Genomic DNA, 22,902 nt, shown 5'->3' with positions numbered 1-22,902 from the left:
TTCACACAAAAAATGTGAAAAACTCATGTCGACCTTTTTCCATGTTCATGTCGACCCAACGACCAGGTCGACCAAGTGCATGTTGACCAATAGTTGTCGACGTAATGACTGTTGACCTAAGTCTTGTCGACCTAATGACCGTAAGCCTTATGGAACACACTGACACATTTTATTTACACAACTTGCAAACCAAGATCCGTCTTGTTTGCACTGCTTACTATAGCTGCAGATGGACCAGTGCAGATACAGTAACTCTGGTGAGGGAAGTGTTAAAAATAATATTCAGTTTTAGCAGTAATGTAAATTGTTTTCTGTTATTACCTGATATAACAGCGTAGTATAAACTGACAACAACAACGTGCAGTAATAATAGTCACCCTTTATTGATTATAGGAGAATATTTGTTTACAAAACTTCATCCAAAAGCCAACCTTACACAGTATATCTCTTGTGGAAAGGACAATTGTTGTGTCACTGCATTCTTTTACAGCTGTCTGTATTTACTGCATACGTCTCTGTAGGTTCTTGTCTATATTCATGTATTTCCTAAACTAATGATAAGGTAAACTATCTAAACTGAGATGCTTTCTTCCCTACATCTGCTAGCTACACTACCACCATGTCCTGCACAGGCTCCCCAATTCCCCCATCATCTGGTCACTTCATCCAGCACCCCTCAGTTGTTTTTCCCGACCCCACAGCTCCCCTCCCTTCCCACCTCCCCCTCCATTCTCCCCCTCCCCTCTCTGTGTTCTCCCCCTTCCAGCAGCCCCATAGCTCCTCCTAGCTCTGTGCAGGCTGCGTGTGTGTCTGTAGAGACTGAGCTGCACCGCTCTGCACAGGATAGCACAGGATCTGCGCACATGAGGTGTCATTGCTCCTAGGGATCTGTGCAAAACTGCCTCTAGCTTCTGGATTTGGGGGTCTGCACCTACAAACAGCAGAGGGGGATTGACACTCCTTGTGGGAGCGCACATGGATTGTAACTGCAGTGGATTGTAATGTGTATTTGATGTTCAGGATCTGGGGATCTCCTGCTGAGAGATGGGGAAACTTTATTCCAAACACGGTGAGCAATCCGGATTCCATACTATAGCTGATTGGCAATCTATCTATCGATCTATCCATCTAATAATCTGTTTTTTTTTTTTTGTTTCCTTTTTCTGCACTTCATATTGCCCCTTGTGACTGGCAGCTGCAGTTTGCAAACCCAGAGAGAGCCCTGAAGGTAGGAAATGAAATGCCCCCCTCACCCCCCACCCTACAGACTTTCTGGCTCTGTGTGATAGTGGTTTGTGTGTTGCAGTCTCCTGGCCAGCAATTGTCAGCTGTGTGCTAGAAGTTTGGTGACTGATCTGCCGCCGTGTGCTTTAAAGTTGTGGTCCTAGTTGTTCCCAGTGTTACAAAACTCCTGGTCATGTAAGGTAATGCATAGTGCTAGACTCCACTTATCCTTCTCAGCATCCATATAAGCATGCAATGTGCAGTTGATTTAAATGGACTGTTTTTTGTTGTTGTTTTTTTTGAGGGGGGAGTGGAGTAAATTGCCTCCATTCTGAAACAAACAAAAAAAAGAGTGCAAACATTTATGTCTACAGTGGACAAACCTCTGTCTTCAATTTTGTAATCCCACTTTTATGAAGGGAGACAATATGTTGTGTCATTTGCCAGTGGCTTTTGTGTTGAGAAAAGTTTTTTCTCACAGGTATGTACATTGCCCCCATGTGTAAGGATACTGCCGTCACACATACTCCAGGAGATTGATTGTCCAGGTTTCATGATCATCTGATCTTTGGTTTGGAAAGTTTGGTCATTGAGAACTATTAGAATTAATCTTTATGTTGCTTTTGCTATACTGTGTATCGTTTGTGTTTGAAGCACTTCCCACAGATCATTTTTCATTCAATGGCTGATCGGAACTTTAAAGTGTAATTTATTAAATGGGTTTCAAATTCTGGATGTGATTTCAGTTTGAAGCCGAGCATTGCCCCATGCAAGTTACAGAGTCTTATATCATCCTCGTCCATGGCTTTAGCGTTGGTCTTACATCATAAACTTGGAATGAAGTTCTGCCTTCAAAGTATTTCATGTTTTGATTAGGAAGTCTTAGACACATGTCTATTATCAGGGTTTGGCATGCAAGCTATGCTTCTGTTCTTATTTACTGAGATGGCCATAGATTGTGTCTTTTATGAAGCAGAGGTCATAAAGTGTCCTCTGGAGATTACCCATACTATAAGATTTGATCCTAAATTGTCACCAATGGTGTCATAAAACCCTTCGTTACAGTTGTCCCCCTAAGTGTTAAGCTTTGATCACAGATGGTCACTTCCCTGTTTTCAGATCTTGTCACAAATCTTCATCCCACCTTTCTTACAATGCTTGGAACAAACATTAACACATCTCTGTTCTCTTGATGCAGACTGCTATATAAAGACCTTAGAGTTTGCGTGTCCCCTGAATTATTTAATGCATTGGTCCCATACATAACTAGAGTCTTCTTTGACCCTACTAGTTGGGGAACCATAGTCTCACTTTGCCCACATACTGTACCTGGACAAGTTGGTGCAATTGTCTTATGGCATGCTGTATATGCAGACACTATGTGTCCATGCTGGAAAAAAACATAATTTTTAGCGTAATCCTACATTTAATAAGCTCATGGGTCCAGTATTTGTTGTAATAAGCAATCAGTGATGGTTCAGGTTGATCTTTAAAACCATTTTCTTTGGATTGTTTCTGAGTTTTTAATTTACTGCTTAGCTTACTGGACATGAATGTGAGCTACTTTGTTCCTATAGACACAGAACCTGAATGATGGACTTGTGTTTGCCTGGGTGTGTTTGATGTGTGACTCTGTTCCTTCTCTAATCCCTTCATGTGTCAGTGAACCTGTAAACTGTTTTTACCAATGCTTATAGTTTATCTTTGAAATGCAAGCATCCTGTGATCTAGTCTAATGCCCTGGAATGTCTCAGATCACCGATGTGGTCAAAGTGTTTTCCTCAACTCACAGAAATGTCTAATTTCATTTTAATTGCATTGTACATGATAACTCTTACTTGATGACATGCCCGTAGTAGTTTTCAGTAATGTGCCAGAGTAGAAGAGTGTACACTGGGTCGCATTGACCTTCATGATCCCTTGATGTGATATTTTTATTATACGTTATATATGATTGCTTGTCGTGTGAATGAACCTGTTGAGTACGCTAGTTGTTGCACTTTCGTTTCCTTATTCAGCAGTGGACAAAATGATGTACAATTTAGAAACAAGTCAGTGAAATCTAGGAGACAGCAAAGTCTTTTAAGGAGCCTGGGTAGATGTGTGATCTGTGACCTCAACAGAACCCAAATATTGGCTGCTGGGATATGTATAGCTGCACTCGTAATATACAGGTTGAGATTTTCATACCCGGTATCCAAAATAGTCTGAAATCCATTTTTTTAAAATGCGATTGAGATAATGACACCTTTACTTTCTGATGATTCAGTGTACACATACTTTGTTTCATGAGCAAAATTATAAAAAATATTGTATAGCATGATGTGTATAAGCTGCATATGAAACGTAAATGCATTTTATGTTTATACTTGGGTCCCAATATTGAAATATTCCAATATATGTAAAAATTCGAAATCCAAAATACTTCTGGACTGGTCCCAGGCATTTTTCGGATATAGGAGACTCAAACTGTACAGGTTTCTTGTGACCAATATATAAAATGTTGCTAGGACAGTTTTGGACAGTACTGATATAGGGCCTTATAGGTGAAGAGTAAGTTGGTGTATTCCAAAAACTCAGAGCTGTTATGTCTTTTCTTGAAGGTGACAGCTTTGCAGTAAATGCCTGTTTGGCTCGGAAAGGCTTTGAGGACTGGATAGCCAAGCAGAAGTCCTCAACTGCCCCCAATCACAAAACTGGTTGCAAAAGGGTAAGTCATCAGCTTATATTTTTATCACGCTACATAGAAGATTGAATTGAGAATGTGTTTCTTGCTAATGTGATTGTACATTGGTACACATTTTTGTAAAGTTGTTCTGCTTAGTGATTGCACACTGGAAAAAGGGCTGAAATGCATGAAAACTAATGTGCACTGTGGGTGCATTTTAGTGATGGAGTTTTCATTTTCATTTGTTGCGTTTCTGTCAACACAATCCATCATTCTGGTAAAGTTCTGTAACACGAGACGTAGGTCATATGCGCTCTAAAATCTTAAACGCATCCTTATCATTTTAAATTGCAGTTGTTGTCTTGTACCTCTGGAAGCCATTCATCCTGTTCTGAATGTGGTTTCAGGTGTTAGTGAGTAGCGGAGAAGTGCGTTGATAGCAGATATAGTATGTTTGAAGGAGTCATAGATGGAAGTATGTTTTTATTTTGACACATTTTGGTTTTTCAACATTTTTCTGTTGTTGGAAGCAGAACCTTCTGGCCATATGCCTATAAAGTTTTTAAGAACATTGCCTAAGTGGAATTCTGGGTCTTGCTTGTGCTTTTAATCTGTAATATACATCAGACACCCAAGCAAACTAGACCTCTGCATTTCCATGAGTGGTGTCACACAGGCTCTAATAGCTCCTCGTTTATAGCCCAGAGGCTAATTGCCCCATATTTGCATTAATTGTGGGAGTATAATGGAGAGGATATCACATGAGCTCAGGCAATATCCTTGCAATCAAAGCTCTAGTGCAAGGGCTCCCTTTTAAGTAAAATAATTAGTAACAATGTGTCCTTGTGAACACAGGTGAACACCTGTCTGAGGTCAAGGGTCATATTTGTCATCCATGCCAAATCATTATCCTTTATTATTATCATTACCCGTGCAAAATAATGTAATTTAATATTGGCACGAATATGCTGAACAATGTTCATCTTCATATCACAGATGAGATTGAGTTTAATTGGTGGTTCCTGCAAGCGATGCCCCTTTGCCCGGGAAGTGATAATATTTCTCATATGTGTTAGTAATGTTTGGAGACTGCCGACCTCACAAGTTGTGGGTTTTGGCATCAGTTCCAAATTTCTGGCTATACTTCATCTTGCATTAACCTCTTTGCAACCAGTCTGGTCTGCAAAAATTGGAAAGGCAATGTTGTACGTACCTGTATGAGCAAAGTGTTTAAACAGATGTTTATCTCATACTCACTTTCCACATTTAAGAAAGATTTAATCCTGTTTTACCACTTTTATCTGCCTTTATATACAACTATGTGTCACTCTTCTGCGGGAACCCTCATTTCAGCACACAAGCTTCATCCATTTATCTGTTTGATTAATGGCAGCTTTTTAAGCTCTTCAGAAACTGGAGAAAGCAGTTTATCTGAGGGCTTGAAAATAGATCAACCCAACAACAAAAGAATTTGCAGAGAGATCACAGAGGTAGGGAGCTGTTTGAAAATACTTTGTTGCTTTGCCTTTTTAAGTAAAAAAAAAAAAAAAAAGGTGTCAACAGCAGCCTGCAGAGATGAGGACGATTGTTCCACATGGCTTGAGATGAGCACAAAGTGCAGCCATTTTGTTGGCTCGTGACCATCTGTGCACTTTTATTTCTTATGTGTGGTATTTTTATATGCAATTTTTTTTTCCGTCTGGTAAAGTAATACACCAATTCCAGATAACTCCCAGGTGCATCCGATGTGACCCAGCTGCCCAGATTCTCTTCTGGCATATTCCAAAGAATTAGGAAATGACTGGAGCATTTTAACTTGTGTTCTTCAAACAACGACATAAAAGTTTCTGTGTAGCCAACGCACACTATTGTCACGCCACACATTTTTATTGTCCTGTTAACACCCTACATCACTGTAAACATATGAATTTATGACAATAAACTTTTCCCTAGGCCACATCCCTAAGTGAATGTTTTAGCACTGGCGCTAATTCTTTGTGTTTTACTAGTGTTTTTAACAATAGTACAACGCACGGTCTGTAATTCGGGTTTTTACTAGCTTTTGTGCTTTTTCATATACTTCTTGTTCTATTCACTTAAGTTTAGTGCACATAAATGCAAAAGAGAAGCTTACGGTGACCGGCAGTGACCTCAAGTTGCTAGTGAAAATGCTAGTAGCATACGCCAGACTTGCGTTTTCACTAGTGCTTTCAACACAAGGAAAACCTGAGTGGGCTGAGGCCTAAGTCATGTGACAATACTCTTTATTGAGAATTTTAGTCCGTGTAAAAGAATGAATTCCTGGCAATTATCTCATCACTAGCTATTGCTATCTCATCTCTTCAACAAGCCCTTTGTTCTTGTAACACTTTTGTCTTGGAAAACACAGAGCACTTAGAGCTTGGAATTTCTGACTGCGGAAGGATTATAATGCTTATATTATATTTGGGGCAACTGTTATTTTATGTTTAATAGAAGGAAGTGTGTGGACAGCTCCTGCAGCAATTCTTCCTTCTTTGAAGTCCTTGGTTCGGAGAATGTTTATAGTTTCTAATAAGGGGCTTTATTTTTCTTTTCATTTAGCGAGTAAAACTATTAATGGCGATATTGTTCTCCCATATACTTTAATCACTGAAGGAAAAAAAAAAGCATTTCTAAAATCTCACAAATATGCAATGTCAGCATGAAGCATAGAAACATAGAGTTTGGCGGCAAATAAGAACCACTTTGCCCATCTAGTCTACCCCCTTATTAACCTCATGATTACCTCAAAACCTGTTTGATCCTTAGTTCTTTGTAAGGATATCCTGATGTCTATCCCATGCATGCTCTATTGTCTACCACCTCTGCTGGGAGGCTATTCCACTTGTCAACTACCCATTTTGTGAAGTAATATTTTCTCAGATTTCCCCTGAACCTACCTCCCTCCAGTTTCAGTGCATGTCCTTGTGTTCTAATACTTCTCTTCCTTTGAAGAAAGTTTCCCTCCTGTATCTTGTTAAAACCCTTGATGTATTTGAAAGTTTCTATCATGTTCCACCTTTACCTTTTGTGCTCCAAACTACATATTAAGATGAAATATTTTATGTTAAAGGAGGCACAGTGCTTAATGACTATAAGTTGCCAATGATTTGATGTGATGTGTGGGTGGTGAAAAACCCGTCACGCTGTGTTGGTCAGCTGCACTATCCCTAATACACACATACATGCTGTGCACAAGGGACCATTGACCACAGCATTTTAGTTGACCTCCTTCAACAGTCTCTAATACCCCTTTCAGATCTCCAATGCCGAATCCCACCCGGGAATTGGAAACGGGTCCTTCCCGGGTGGGATCCGGCATTGGAGCCTCTGCGCTGGCTTCCCGACCCCGGCATATTGCCGGGTCGGTTGCCATAGCGGCGGGGGGCGGAGCCGGCAGCAGGGGCGGGGGTGGAGGCGGCGCTCGGAGATGAGCTCATCTCCGCTTCGCCTCTCCCTATGTAGTAAACTGGTCTCGGGTCATATCGACCCGGGAATCCGTTTACGCTGCCACTGACCCGGTATTCAACTCGGGAATAACCCTTCTTATTACCAGGGTTGAATTACCGAGTCAGACGACCCGGGAATTCTCCAAGACCCCTTTCACATCGCACACTGACCCGTGTCGACCCGGCAATATGCCAGGTCGATACCAGGTTATTTTTGCGATGTGAAAGGGGTATAATGTATTTATATCCTTCTGGAGATATGGTCTCCAGAACTGAACACAGTATTCTAGATGAGGCCGTACCAATGACCTATACAAAGGCATTATTATTTATTTTTTCCTGCTGCTGATTCCCCTCCCTATACAACCAACAAGACTCTGACTTGCCTTCCTCATTGCTTTGTTGCATTCTTACTATTTCAACTAGAATAATTTCTGCTACAAAGTTTTGTTCCGAATGTATTTGAAGTGCAAATCCGAGTTGATATTGCCAGTTACCGCGGCAATTGTTCACCTCTTACTCAATGCTTAGATTGTTGGGAGTTGTAGTTTAAGCATCATAATAGCACTAGGAACATATACAGGTAGGTGCTCACTTAGATTTGCACTTAATTCACAGTTTTTTGGAGAAAATGCTGCAATCATGGTGATCATTGATTCCCACCACGGCACATGTGTTTTGCATGATTTTCACAGGTGATTTTCATGTGTATCATTTTCCTCAATACCACGTGTCAGCATAATGAATCCCAATGCAAGCAACAATTCACCAGTAATTTCCTAGCACCAGCACTCCAGTGGGAACCTAGCAGTGCGAATTTCCCACTACACATATGAAGTACGTCCCTAGGAGCACCAAGTGTTAGGGGTAGCACAACAATCCCACTGGGCCTGCCCCCCCCCCCTTCTAGTACCAGAGCCTCTGATCCTTTTTTATTATGTAGCACTGGTGATGGGGATGGGTCCCAGGAAGCAATTTGAGTGCTGAGATAGAGATTGGGGTCACCTGCCTAAATGCTCTTTGCCATAAGGCTTCAGCTTGGAACCAGCCAGCCTTGTCTATCATGAAAGGGGTTGAGGCTGAGCCTGTATGATTTCTAAGCGGAATATTCAATAAGGGCCATTTTTTCATTCATTAGCAGGGCCATTTTTTCGTGTAGGCGAAAAAATTCATCAGGAGCTAAAACATGTGGATCGGTGAATCCTGCGCCAATGGGGATTCACCCTATTCAATAGCAGGGCCGTTTTTTCGTGTAGGTGAAAAATTCGTCAGGAGCAAAAAAACATGTTGATCGGTGAATCCTTTTTCGCCAATGCCTTTTCACAAAAAAAGAAGTGAAAAGGCATTGGCGAAAATGCCTTAAAAACGGGTGAAAACAATTGAATACGCAGGGGGGTAAATTTAATAGCTTCAAAATTGTTGAAGCTGATTGAATAGCCCCCTAAACCTGTTATGATGCATTTAATTTGCTGGCTGCTGGGATCCCGGCGGTCTGGATACCGACGCCGGAAATCCCAACAGCCGATAATACCGACAGGCAGAATCCTGGTACAACAGGACTATTCTCACTCGTGGGTGTCCATGGTGGTGAGCGCAACGACCCCGCAAGGGGACCCTTTGCGCTTGTCCCACTGCTGGAATTCCAGCGGGTCGTATGCTGTTATGCTTACCTGTCAGTGACGGTTGAGTCTAAGACCAGTTGTGAAAGAGGGGGGCACGGTGCCTTGGGGTGACCTGGCCCCTAAAACCGCTTCTGTAACCTAGTGTGAGTTAAGATGAAAACAAATAAAATAAGTTGGTTATAGGGTTAATTTAGGGCAATATGAGCAATGAGAAAGTTTGCTGGTTGGCAAGAGTCTTGCAGGATGTTAATTAAAAAGCAATGTCAACAATGCATTTAACTGGGTGCACTAAAGGAACAAATAGGACAAATAGGACATGCTATTTTGTTTCCAGATTAGGATAAAGCAAAATCCTTGAGCATTTTTTTTTTTTAAGTACTACTTGACAAGGAAGGGACTGAATATAAAGACAATGTTCCCAGTAGGCTGCCGTAAAGGCTAAAACAGTATTAAGAATGTGAAACACTTAGGATAATTTTAGAACTATCCTTTAGTACTACAGTATACTGACTATTAAAGGTCAAAGATCACATAGTTTGGGATGGTTAATGTGGAGCGTAATAGAGTTTAGAGCCTAATTAATTGTTATGCTTGTAGCAAAATAAAGCTAGGAGTGTACAAAAACTGACTCTAAGCATTCAATGGGCACTATTCAATTCAAAGCGAGTTGAATAGTGCCGGGAATTAGCTCCAGATGCTATTAAATTCTCTGCAATGGTAAGTCGAAGAATGCCCGTTTTCCCGGACTAAACGGTGTTTTGTCGGGAGAGCCAGCATTTTCCAACTTAAGTGCTGAACTCGATTCTGTTACCGTCGTGCAGAAATCAGCATTGTGCTGGCACTTTTTGTCGGATTTCTGCTTGCACGCCTCCGGGGAAGAGAGGCAGTGGTCACTGCATGTTGAATTGAATAGCATCGGGAGCTAATTCCCGGCGCTATTCAACTTGCTTCGATGTAAATGGTGCCCAATATGTAGAATCCATAGGCGTATCTATAATGGGTGCAGTGTATGCAGTACACACGAGCCCTTGGTTTAACATATTTGCAAAACTTTTTTGCCATACAGTACTTGTAAATAACTATAAAGTAATTAAAGGAAATAAGTAATTCAAGAAACAGTATAATGGGACACAAAGATATACAATTCAATTATCCCCGATTTTTTTTCACTTTTTCGTGTTTTCTTATTTTTGTGCTATTCAATCAGCCCGTTTTTTGCACCCCAAAAAAATGCCTATTTTCGGGCAAAAACACATAGAATCCGTGCTAAGTTCACAGGCCTATGTGTTTTTGCTGCTGGTTTCGCGAAAACAGACTATTTGTCTGGGATCTTTTTTTCGGAGCCTGCTGAGGTACATAAAATAAATCTCCGATAATAGCTACGGGCAGCGGAACTTTGGGGCTAGTTGTATAATCTGTGGGTTCAACTAGCAGTAAATTACTGCAGCTAATTAAATTTCCCCCTAATTGGAGTCCCAGCCCAAAAACTTCTAATAAAGTAGAATTATATAATCAACAGCAACAGCAGATAATACATTAAAAAAAATAATAATTTCACACTACTGAAGAAATATTAAATAGTGTGTGTGGGGGCGGGGGGGGGGGATCTGATACAAGATGATGGCACCTTGATTTTCCAAATTTTATTTGGCAAAATGGAGTCCGTTTATACCGATGGCAGTAATAAGAACTACAACTTGCCATACCGTCACACCTATTGAAGATATGGGTAAAGCTATTGCTGAAGATATAACATTACTCAAGAGTGCTAATTGACAATACAATAAATGTAGCCAATCAGAAATTTGCTTCCATTGTCTTGCACTGTACCAGCATCATACCTCCCAACTGTCCAGATTTGGAGGGATAGTCCCTCTTTTTGTGCATTGTGCCACACATGGGCCCCAGTGTCTTGCGGTAAAGGGAAAGGTTTGAAGACCCCTATTTATTCACGAGAGATTGGGACTGGGGGTCATGGCCAGCCGCTCACGGAGCGCTGGGACATAGCTTGCGGGTGCGGCATTTTACTAGAGTCCATAGACGTTGGGAGATATGCAGCAGATCCACTGGTTCATGGGCCACATACGGCCAGTAAGGTACCATTGCAGCCCACAGCATGTCAGGAAGGGGTAGTATTCCGTATGCCGCCTGTTGGGATCCCGGCGCTCAGTATACCGGTGCCGGAATCCCGACCCCTGGCATACTGACAACTATTCTCCCTCTTGGGGGTCCACGACCCCCCTGGAGGGAAAATAAATAGCGTGGCACGCCACCGTGCCAACAGCGTGGCGAGCACAGCATGCCCACAAGGGGTTAATTTGCGCTCGCCCTGCTGCCGGCGGCCGGGATCCCGGCGCCGGGATCCTGATCGCCGACCACTCATACTACACCCGTCAGGAAGGTGTATTCCTGCAGGAACTAGTCCCTAAATATGGTTTTAATAGTTGCTCTCTACTTAATGCAGCCTGGTCTGGCAGTCCCAGAGGGAGGATACACATTGAATGCCTTCAAAATGGGGGCGACACGTCCTGATTTGAATGTAGCCACCTCTGCTCCTCCCACCAAATGCTGCAGCATGTCAGTCATGCTGCGACTGACAGAGGGCTGTGAGCGATATCACAAGACCCGTTCTGCACATGCCGACACAGTCCCACAAACATCGGATTTGTACTTAACCCATTGATGTTGCCCATAGCAACCAATCCGATTCTAGCTATTATCTTCTAGAAGGTGCTAGATAAATGATAAGTAGAATCTGATTGGTTGTTATGGACAACATCTCCACTTCTAAAAACCTGCACTTTAGTAAATGTACCCCTTGTAGCCCAGAAGGACATAAACCTTAGTCACATCACAGTAGCTTAAAAACAACACAAATGGATGTTCTGGGGTGGCCGTGGCAGATGTCTCATCAAGATCTGTGTAATGATTTAGATGTAACTTTCCCCAATAGTCTGATCCACCCTGTAGAAACTTGCATACTTTTGTAAAAAAAAAAAAAAAAAAGCAATGGGCAGATATGTTACACGCTAGTAAACACACACACACACACACACACACACACACACACACACACACACACACACACACACACACATCATTGCATTTTACAGTGCACAGGGGTGTAACTATTTTTCTTACAAATTATTTGGTTTTGGTGACCAGTGTTAAGAATTCCCTAATAAATCCATTTTGATTGTCTGATGTACAAAATAAAAGGTGATGGATGGCAAAGAAGGTGATTACTCATTTACAGTTATGTTTGGTAAGTGCTAGATTTCTTTTTTTTATGGATTTCTAAATAAGGGAGATCAGTAATACAGAACTGGCCTAAGACAGACGTGTTCTCAGTATTTAGAGAGGAATCGGATTCATACCACTGGGTCTGACAGCAATCCTGGGTAGAATTGTTTAACAAATTGTAGAATAAACTAGTAATAGATCAGTAACGTGTTTTTTTAAGGGACTAGTCATTGCCAAACTAATCTGATACATTTCTATGAGGACGTAAATTCTAATCTGGATCTTGGACAATAGAGTTGATGTGATTCATTTGGACTGTACAAAAGCTTTTGATATAGTTCCACAAAACAGTGATACTTAAGATAACAGTACAGGGGCTAATGGAACAATGGGGGTAATTCCAAGTTGATCGCAGCAGGAATTTTGTTAGCAGTTGGGCAAAACCATGTGCACTGCAGGGGAGGCAGATATAACATGTGCAGAAAGAGTTAGATTTGGGTGGGTTGTTTTGTTTCTGTGCAGGGTAAATACTGGCTGCTTTATTTTTACACTGCAAATTAGATTGCAGATTGAACACACCCCAGCCAAATCTAACTCTCTCTGCACATGTTAAAGCTGCCTCCCCTGCAGTGCACATGGTTTTGCCCAACTGCTAACAAAATTCCTGCTGCGATCAACTTGGAATTACCCCCAATATGTACGTGGGTTGGTAACTGGCTGAGGGATAGGTAGCAAATGGAACATATTCAGGTTAGATTAAACTGGGTTCAGTATGATTTACCGACAGACACAATACCGACGGTTGTAATCCCGACAGCCATTGACCGACAGTCAAAATACAGACACTGTCAAAAAACGACATTTATTATGCAGACATGTTCAAAATGCCGACATAGTCAGAATACTGACATTTCCAAATACCAACATAAGTTTTTCTGGGGGTTTTGTTGTCGATGTCGATATAGGTCAACATGGACACCGTGTAAGTGTACCGTGTCCCCTCACATGGCTCGTTGTGCTCAGCACACTATTATATTCCCCCTCTAGGTCCACTGGGATGGTAAAGTATGAACAAGTCTGTTTTGGAGCAGAAATTCCTTAAAAATGCATGTCGGCATTTTGACATGTTGGCATTTCAAATGTCGGCATTCTGACTATTTCAGCAATTTTGAACATGTCGGTATTCTGACCATGTCAGTCGGTCAATGGCTGTCGTGATTATGGTCGTCGGTATTGTGTCCGTCGGTAAATCAGCTGCTAATTATGGGTCTATACTGGGCCTGTACTGGGCCTTTTTATTGTGTTTGTGAATGATCTTGTGGAAGAGCTAGGAAGGCAAAAGTCCATATTTTTGCAAATAGCACTATGATTTATCAGTAGGCCCTTTTCGTCATCATTATTTTTAATTTCCAGATATTGTGGTCATTTCAAATCAGTTATCACTGTCGTTTACCAGAAACTGTGTCCGGGGGGCCGGGAAGGGGGGGCTGGGGCTAAGTAATGCTCAGCTGCCCCGATTATACTGGCCAAGGGCTATTATTATTTTTTTTTTTTTGTATGACAAGGGCACCAAGAATCAGAGAAAGGTACTGGTACCTACCTGAAGTTACACGTTCATACAAGATGTATCATTTCCGAGATTATTTCACTGTTTCCGCCCCTATACATCCACCTGTGAGAGCAGCGATCATCACTATCAGCACAAATTTACACCATCCCTATCCTGGAGGCAAAGATCCGCCTGAAATTTACAGATCCTTGCGTATGCTTTCCTCTGAGTATGTCACAATTCTATCTAAATACCCGCGACAAGCCCACCCTCTGCCCACTTACAGACAGCCTCAGGGGGAGGTGCGGCTGATTTCCATGCTGCTCCTCAGAATACAGTAGCTCTGCTGGTTTGCACAGATTAATGCTGAAACGTCATCGGAGATGCGGCTGTTTTATGTGCGACTATAAATCAGAGCCTTGATGTGCAAAATAAGCAGCCAATCAGACATTTGCTGTCATTGTCGTACTTGCACTAGACATATAACAGCTAATTTGATTACTTTCTGTGGTCTACTGCAAATGTTGCACCTAAATGCCATGTTAGTTACTGAGTTTTAATGTGTGGGTAACTGGCCGTTCAACACCATAAAACTCCTTTAAGGATAGGAAAAAAATATAAAAAAATAGACACATCAGCAACTGTGAAACTTACTGTAACCAATTCAAGTAGGGGCTTACCCTGGACACTGAGACATCTAGTTGGCCCAGATGGCCAAGCACAGGAGGAGCGGTCACACCTACTTGGACAAAGATTTGCTTTGTAGACTGCGCATGCTGAGAGGGGGGCATTCCATAACCTCAATAGCTGCCTCGGCGCCCTGGACAGGCCCAGGTCAGGTAGTCATTATCAGGGCCTTAAGAGCAGAGTAGGCTCCTGGGCAAAGCAATGCACTGGGGTCCCTACCCATCTTACAGCAGTAGGGGTGGGGGGTGCTATCAGTGGCAGCTTGGATGTCCCGTGGGTGGTAGGGGGTGTTCTATCTTTCGCTCAGCTTGTAGGACCTGGAGCAGTAATTTCTGCTAATCACTCCTTTACTGCACAGATGGTGGGAGATGGCGTGGTAGGGAGAACACTAAACTGTAGAAGGGGGCATTGGGCTGAATGCAGGAGCCCTGGCACATGACTTCCATGGTAATAGGGGGTGCTTCATATGCAGGGGAGGGGTGGATAGTGGAGTGGGCTTAATAGTAATCATTTTCTGGTGGTAGGGCAGCTTGCTTGCAGATATCTTCAGTTCCTGGAAATAGATTTCTTAGCTTTCAATGGCATTAAGGAGGTACTGGAGACTTGAGGGTCAGAGTTCAGGAGCCAGAGTAATCCACCGACAAAAATATAAAACCATACCAGGCGTGTGGAGCTGGAGCAGAGACCACTAGCTGCTCAAAGGCTGATATCTCTGGTTCTGGGCATAGAAGAGACAAACTGCTAGTATCCTCCGAAAGGGGAGAGTCCCAGCTTTTGGAGTATAGCCTCACAAAAACTCTAAGTCAGACAGAACCCGAGATATTTGGATGGGAAGAGCAATTAACAGGCTTGGATGGCGATCACTGCTTGGATATATATATATATATATATATATCTATCTATCTGGTTCGTCAGGGTCGATTTTCAAAAATCTGATACCCCTAGAAAAAGGGGAACCCCTCAGCTATCAGCATAGGGTCCTTATACTCCTGGGACCCATTGAGCCCATATGGAAAGACTGCCCTGGTAATTACCCACGTCCTGGGAGACGGGATCCGGACTGAAAGTCGACAGTAACTAGGTCGACAATGTCTAGGTCAACCACTATTGGTCGACAGGGTGTCTAGGTCGACAGGGTCTTTAGGTCGACATGTTCTAAGTCGACAGGTCAAAAGGTCGACATTAGTTTTTCACAATTTTTTTCTTTTTTTGAACCTTTTCATACTTAACGATCCACGTGGACTACGATTGGAACGGTAATCTGTGCCGAGCGAAGCGAAGGCACCATGCCCGAAGCATGGCGAGCGAAGCGGTGCACTAATTGGGGTTCCCGGTCACTCTACGAAGAAAACAACACCAAAATAACATGAAAAACTCATGTCGACATTTTGACATGTCGACCTATAACATGTCGACATAAAGACCCTGTCGACCTAGACACCCTGTCGACCTAGTGGTCGACCTAGACATTGTCGACCTAGTTACTGTCGACTTTCAATACCACACCCCTGGGAGACACAGAGGAAGGTCACAACTTTTGGAGTTAGTGAAATGGAAAGGGGTGTATGGCTAAATAATGCTGGTGACATAACCAGGTTATTATGCCTATACATTACATATATGTGAGCAGATAAAGGCAGAAGATCTCAGACTCAGTGTGCTCTTTTACATGTTACAGAAACCCAAGGTTACTACTAATATCTGTAATGCTTACAGTAGGGAGTGTATTATTCTTTATAAAACACATGTTTTAATACTAAACACTGAAGTGATGAAGCAATAAAATCAGAACTATTTAACTGGATATCACTTGGGCATCAAATATATTTGTTATGGGACAATAAACTACCCATTTAGCCAAACGTGTGCAATACATTTAATATATATGTTGTCCAGTTGTTTCCCTTGTTCATCTCCTAATTACCTGTTAATCTCACATAGAGCAACACTGAGACGCATGGGCAATGCATTATGGTGTATTCTGTCTGACAGGGAAGTGGTTAAACATGTCAATGTTGTTTGTCCACTAATTCCTGGTGGGAATACCCCTTTAAAGGGACTAAATGCTCTTGTGACATAATGAAGGGATTAGCTGCGCTGCCAGCAATGTAACAAAGCTGGATTCCAAGGAATTATCTGTGAGCGATACCAGTTGCTTCCATAAGCTCAGTTCAGCCACACGTACAGAGAGTTTGGGATACAGAGCCCCCTCCCCATAAATTCATTATTTTGGGCCCTGACGTGAAGCAGATGTGTTGGCTGACAGTTTGTTAGGGAACAACCTGGATTTCCAGCTGCTAGAGGCAAAACGGATGTCCAGCTGCCTCGGTGTGAGCAGTACACGCAGTCTCCACCTTGATGATCCCATACTGCAGACAGCTTGGTTCCTAAACCCCAGGCCATGCAGCTCAATGCAAGTTAAATGCAAAGTTGCCATTTTTTAAAAAACATATGCATGGACACATTGTCGTTGTTTTTTAAGCCGTTTACGTTTGTCTTGGTGGGGAATGAAGCACTGCAGCTGGGCTGCATTTTTTGCTGTCCTGCTTTCAGATAGTCGCCGCCTACAGTGGGAGTGTATTTTCGCCGTGCAAATGTGCGATGCTATGTGTACACTGAGCTGCTAAAATTCTGTGTGTGCAGTCTCTACGCAGCCCAGAACTTTACTCTTTCAGTGCAGTTGAATCAGGCTGATCGTGGCCAGAGCTGATGTCAGACACCCTCCCTGAAAACGCTTGGGCACACCAGCGTTTGCCCGGACACTCCCAGTAAACGGTCAGTTACCACCCACAAACGGCTTCCACCTGTCAATCACCTTGCAAACGCCCGTGTGAACTGATTTTCTGCACCATCCCATCGCTGACCGGTGATCCCCGTTGGTGTTGTCCGACGCGCATGTGCATTGCGGTGCATATGCATGCGCTGTTATGACCTGATCGCCCGCTGTGCAAAAACGCACAGCAGCAATCACTTCTGAATTACTCCTTGGTTATAATACACTTTTGTAATTATCAAGTAGTCTTCTGCATTAATTATGAAAGTATAACTTACAGCTATAGACAATGAGAGCAGGTGGTAAGAATGGCAAATAAAATGCAAAAAGCTGGATTTTATTGGGTCGTTGGTAATAATGAGCAATGGGGACATTTCCAGAAGCAAAGCTTTAAATCCTGGTTCTGTCCCTGGGACCTAGGAGCAATGTTATCCTACTCATTGCAACTCATACTTGCCTCAGGTGTGAAACAATCTCCCAGCGGTCTGTTTTACCGTCGGTCACATGACCGACACCTGCATCCAAACAATTAGCAATATGCCGTCTCGGTTGCGATAGCGGCGGGGGGCAGAGCCGGCCCTGGGAGATGAGCTCATATCCACACCGCCTCTCCCTATGTAGTGAACGGGTCCCGAGTCGCAACGACTTGGGAACCTGTTTACGCTGCCACTGACCCGGTATTCAACCCGGGAATAACCCTTCTTATAACCTGGGTTGCATTACCGAGTCAGGTGACCTGGGAATTCTCCATGGCCCCTTTCACATCGCACAGTGACCCGTGTCGACCCGGCAATATGCCGGGTCGATACTGGGTTATTTTTGCGATGTGAAAGGGGTAATAGTGAGGAGGGAGGGCAGGGACATATTTATGTGATTCACTGTGAACTTATGTCATGGGGCATTTCCATCATGATGTGATTTGTATCAACTCTCCCCCTGTATTTCCTCTCCCTCATCTAATATTAACATTTTGCCCATGGCACTTCAAAGTGCTAACTAGATCAGTGTTGGACTTTTGGTTCCAAACGGAACAGCCATTGACGGCTAACGCTATCATCTAGAAAACTCTAACGCTATAATGAATTCATTATAAAAGAAGTTCCTAGGCAGCTTAGCAGCTTCTGGTGCGGATTTAAATTGATAAAAGACTTACAGATGAAAAGAGATGCAGATTTGTTTTCATAAAGACTGCTCGTAGAAATATTTTTATACTGGATAGTGAAGAAATTTCTGTGTCGCCAAAAAGAATGAACATTAACTTAAAGCGCAACTTGTTTATAGTAGTATAAACCTCCCATGTGTAATTTTTTTCCCTCTAACGTCCTAGTGGATGCTGGGGACTCCGTAAGGACCATGGGGAATAGCGGCTCCGCAGGAGACTGGGCACAGCTAAGAAAGAATTAGGACTACCTGGTGTGCACTGGATCCTCCCACTATGACCCTCCTCCAGACTTCAGTTAGAATCCTGTGCCCGGCCGAGCTGGATGCACACTAGGGGCTCTCCTGAGCTCCTAGAAAGAAAGTATATGTTAGGTTTTTTATTTTACAGTGAGATCTGCTGGCAACAGACTCACTGCAGCGAGGGACTAAGGGGAGAAGAAGCGAACCTACCTAACTGGTGGTAGCTTGGGCTTCTTAGGCTACTGGACACCATTAGCTCCAGAGGGATCGACCGCATGGAACCGGCCATTGGTGTTCGGTCCCGGAGCCGCGCCGCCGGCCCCCTTACAGAGCCAGAAGCAAGAAGAATCCGGAAAATCGGCGGCAGAAGACATCAGTCTTCACCAAGGTAGCGCACAGCGCTGCAGCTGTGCGCCATTGCTCCTCATACACACTTCACACTCCGGTCACTGAGGGTGCAGGGCGCTGGGGGGGGCGCCCTGAGAAGCAATAAATACACCTTGGCTGGCAAATATATCACAATATATAGCCCCAGAGGCTACATATGTGATAAATACCCCTGCCAGAATCCATAAAAAAGCGGGAGAAAAGTCCGCGAAAAAGGGGCGGAGCTATCTCCCTCTGCACACTGGCGCCATTTTTCCCTCACAGTTCCGCTGGAAGGAAGCTCCCTGACTCTCCCCTGCAGTCTACACTACAGAAAAGGGTAAAAAAGAGAGGGGGGCACTACATTTAGGCGCAAAATACATATATAGCAGCTATAGGGGATATAATTTAGTTAATCCCTGTATTATATAGCGCTCTGGTGTGTGCTGGCATACTCTCTCTCTGTCTCCCCAAAGGGCTTTGTGGGGTCCTGTCTTCTGTCAGAGCATTCCCTGTGTGTGTGCGGTGTGTCGGTACGGCTGTGTCGACATGTTTGATGAGGAGACTTATGTGGAGGAGGAGCAGGTGCCTATAAATGTGTTGTCACCCCCTGCGGGGCAGACACCGGAGTGGATGGACTTGTGGAAGGAATTACGCGAAAGTGTCGACTCCTTACATAAAAAATTTGACGACATGCCAAATGTGGGGCAGCCGGCTTCTCAGTCCGTGCCTGCCCAGACGTCTCAAAAGTCATCAGGGGCTCTAAAACGCCCGCTACCTCAGGTGACAGACACAGATGTCGACACGGATACTGATACCAGTGTCGACGACGAAGAGACTAATGTAATGTCCAATTATGATTATATGATTGAGGCAATGAAAAATGTTTTACACATTTCTGAGGTGACCCCAGGTACCACAAAAAAGGGTATTATGTTTGGGGAGAAAACACTACCAGTAGTTTTTCCCCCTTCTGAAGAATTAAATGACGTGTGTGAACTAGCATGGGCTTCCCCTGATAAAAAAATTGTAATTTCAAAAAAATTACTAATGGCGTACCCTTTCCCGCCAGAGGATAGGTCACGTTGGGAAACACCCCCTAAGGTGGATAAAGCACTTACGCGCTTATTAAAAAAGGTGGCACTGCCGTCCCAAGATACGGCCGCCCTAAAGGAACCTGCTGACAGAAAGCAGGAGGCTCTCCAAAAAGCTATATATACACCCACTGGTATTATACTGAGACCAGCTATTGCCTCAGCATGGATGTGCAGTGCGGCAGCTGCATGGTCAGACTCCCTGTCAGAGAACATTGACACCCTAGACAGGGACACTATATTGCTAAACGTAGAGCATATTAAAGACGCTGTCTTTTACATAAGAGATGCACAGAGGGATATTTGCCGGCTGGCATCAAAAATAAGTGCACTGTCCATTTGTGCCAGGAGAGGGTTATGGACCCGGCAGTGGACAGGGGATGCAGATTCCAAAAGGCATATGGAAGTCTTGCCTTATAAGGGTGAGGAGTTGTTCGGGGATGGTCTTTCAGACTTAGTTTCCACAGCAACAGCTGGGAAGTCGGCATTTTTGCCACATGTCCCCTCACAACCAAAGAGAGCACCGTATTATCAGGTGCAGTCCTTTCGCCCCCAAAAGAGCAGACGGGGTAGAGGCGAGTCCTTTCTGCCCAGAGGCAGAGGTAGGGGAAAAAAGCTGCAGCATACAGCCACTTCCCAGGAACAAAAGTCCTCCCCCGCTTCTTCTGCTAAGTCCGCCGCATGACGCTGGGGCTCAGCAGGCAGAGCCAGGAACGGTGGGGGGCCGTCTCCAAAACTTCAGCAATCAGTGGGCTTGCTCACAGGTAGATCCCTGGATCCTTCAAGTGGTATCTCAGGGGTACAGGCTGGAATTCGAGACATCCCCCCCCCCCCCCCCGCCGTTTCCTCAAATCTGCCTTACCAACGACTCCTTCAGAAAGGGAGGCTGTGTTAGAGGCAATTCACAAGCTGTATTCCCAGCAGATGATAGTCATGGTGCCCCTACTTCAACAAGGACGGGGTTACTATTCCACAATGTGTGTGGTACCGAAACCGGACGGTTCGGTGAGACCCATTTTAAATTTGAAATCCTTGAACACATATTTTAAAAAAATTCAAGTTCAAGATGGAATCGCTCAGGGCGGTTATTGCAAGCCTGGAAGAGGGAGATTACATGGTATCTCTGGACATCAAGGATGCTTACCTGCATGTCCCCATTTACCATCCTCACCAGGAGTACCTCAGATTCGTGGTACAGGATTGTCATTACCAATTCCAGACGTTGCCGTTCGGCCTGTCCACGGCACCGAGGGTATTTACCAAGGTAATGGCCGAAATGATGATTCTGGACACGGTCCAGAAAAAAGTGTTTCTCCCAGAGGAGAAAGCCGAGGAGCTGTCGTCTCTAGTGAGAGGCCTCCTGAAACCAAAACAGGTGTCAGTGCATCATTGCACGCGAGTCCTGGGAAAGATGGTAGCTTCCTACGAAGCGATTCCATTCGGCAGGTTCCATGCCAGAACATTTCAGTGGGACCTGTTGGACCAATGGTCCGGATCGCATCTTCAAATGCATCGGTTGATAACCCTGTCTCCAAGGACCAGGGTGTCTCTGCTGTGGTGGCTGCAGAGTGCTCATCTCAGAGAGGGCCGCAGATTCGGCATACAGGACTGGGTCCTGGTGACCACGGATGCCAGCCTTCGGGGCTGGGTGGCAGTCACTCAGGGAAGAAACTTCCAAGGACTTTGGTCGAGTCAGGAGACTTCCCTACACATAAATGTTCTGGAACTGAGGGCCATTTACAATGCCCTAAGTCAAGCAAAGCCCCTGCTTCAAAGCCGGCCGGTTCTGATCCAGTCAGACAACATCACGGCGGTCGCCCATGTAAATCGACAGGGCGGCACAAGAAGCAGGGCGGCGATGGCAGAAGCCACAAGGTTTCTCCGTTGGGCGGAAAATCACGTGTTAGCACTGTCAGCAGTGTTCATTCCGGGAGTAGACAACTGGGAAGCAGACTTCCTCAGCAGGCACGACCTCCACCCGGGAGAGTGGGGACTTCATCCAGAAGTCTTCCAACTGATTGTAAACCGTTGGGAAAGGCCACAGGTGGACATGATGGCGTCCCGCTTAAACAAAAAGCTGGAAAAATATTGCGCCAGGTCAAGAGACCCTCAGGCGATAGCTGTGGACGCTCTAGTGACACCGTGGGTGTACCGGTCGGTTTATGTGTTCCCTCCTCTTCCTCTCATACCCAAGGTACTGAGGATAATAAGGAGAAGAGGCGTAAGAACTATACTCATTGTTCCGGATTGGCCAAGAAGAGCTTGGTACCCGGAACTTCAAGAAATGATCTCAGAGGACCCATGGCCTCTGCCGCTCAGACAGGACCTGCTGCTGCAGGGGCCCTGTCTGTTCCAAGACTTACCGCAGCTGCGTTTGACGGCATGGCGGTTGAACGCCGGATCCTAAAAGAAAAGGGTATTCCGGAGGAAGTCATTCCTACGCTTATTAAAGCTAGGAAAGATGTAACCATACAACATTATCACCGCATATGGCGAAAATATGTTGCGTGGTGTGAGGCCAGGAAGGCCCCAACGGAGGAATTCCAGTTAGGTCGATTTCTGCACTTCCTACAGTCAGGGGTGACTATGGGCCTAAAATTGGGTTCCATTAAAGGTCCAGATTTCGGCTCTGTCGATTTTCTTCCAAAAAGAACTGGCTTCACTGCCTGAAGTTCAGACATTTGTCAAGGGAGTGCTGCATATTCAGCCTCCTTTTGTGCCCCCAGTGGCACCGTGGGACCTCAACATGGTGTTGGGTTTCCTAAAGTCACATTGGTTTGAGCCACTCAAAACCGTGGATTTAAA

At 44.2% G+C, this 22,902-nt stretch overlaps 1 protein-coding gene across 1 annotated transcript in view; it reads left to right on the top strand.

The window, feature by feature from the left end:
- The first annotated feature begins 809 nt into the window (after nt 1-809).
- The window catches only part of NKD1 (NKD inhibitor of WNT signaling pathway 1), a 137,763-nt gene continuing 115,670 nt past the window's right edge, over nt 810-22,902 (top strand). The window contains exons 1-3 of the mRNA XM_063945325.1: nt 810-1,069; nt 1,196-1,228; nt 3,828-3,934. Coding sequence (XP_063801395.1) covers nt 1,045-1,069; nt 1,196-1,228; nt 3,828-3,934 — 165 coding nt within the window. The 5' untranslated portion in view covers nt 810-1,044. The remainder of the gene's footprint in view (nt 1,070-1,195; nt 1,229-3,827; nt 3,935-22,902) is intronic.

The sequence above is a fragment of the Pseudophryne corroboree genome, chromosome 11 (genome assembly GCF_028390025.1).
Source record: "Pseudophryne corroboree isolate aPseCor3 chromosome 11, aPseCor3.hap2, whole genome shotgun sequence".
NCBI classification, from domain to species: domain Eukaryota; kingdom Metazoa; phylum Chordata; class Amphibia; order Anura; family Myobatrachidae; genus Pseudophryne; species Pseudophryne corroboree.
This window is presented reverse-complemented; position numbering and strand designations above follow the sequence as displayed.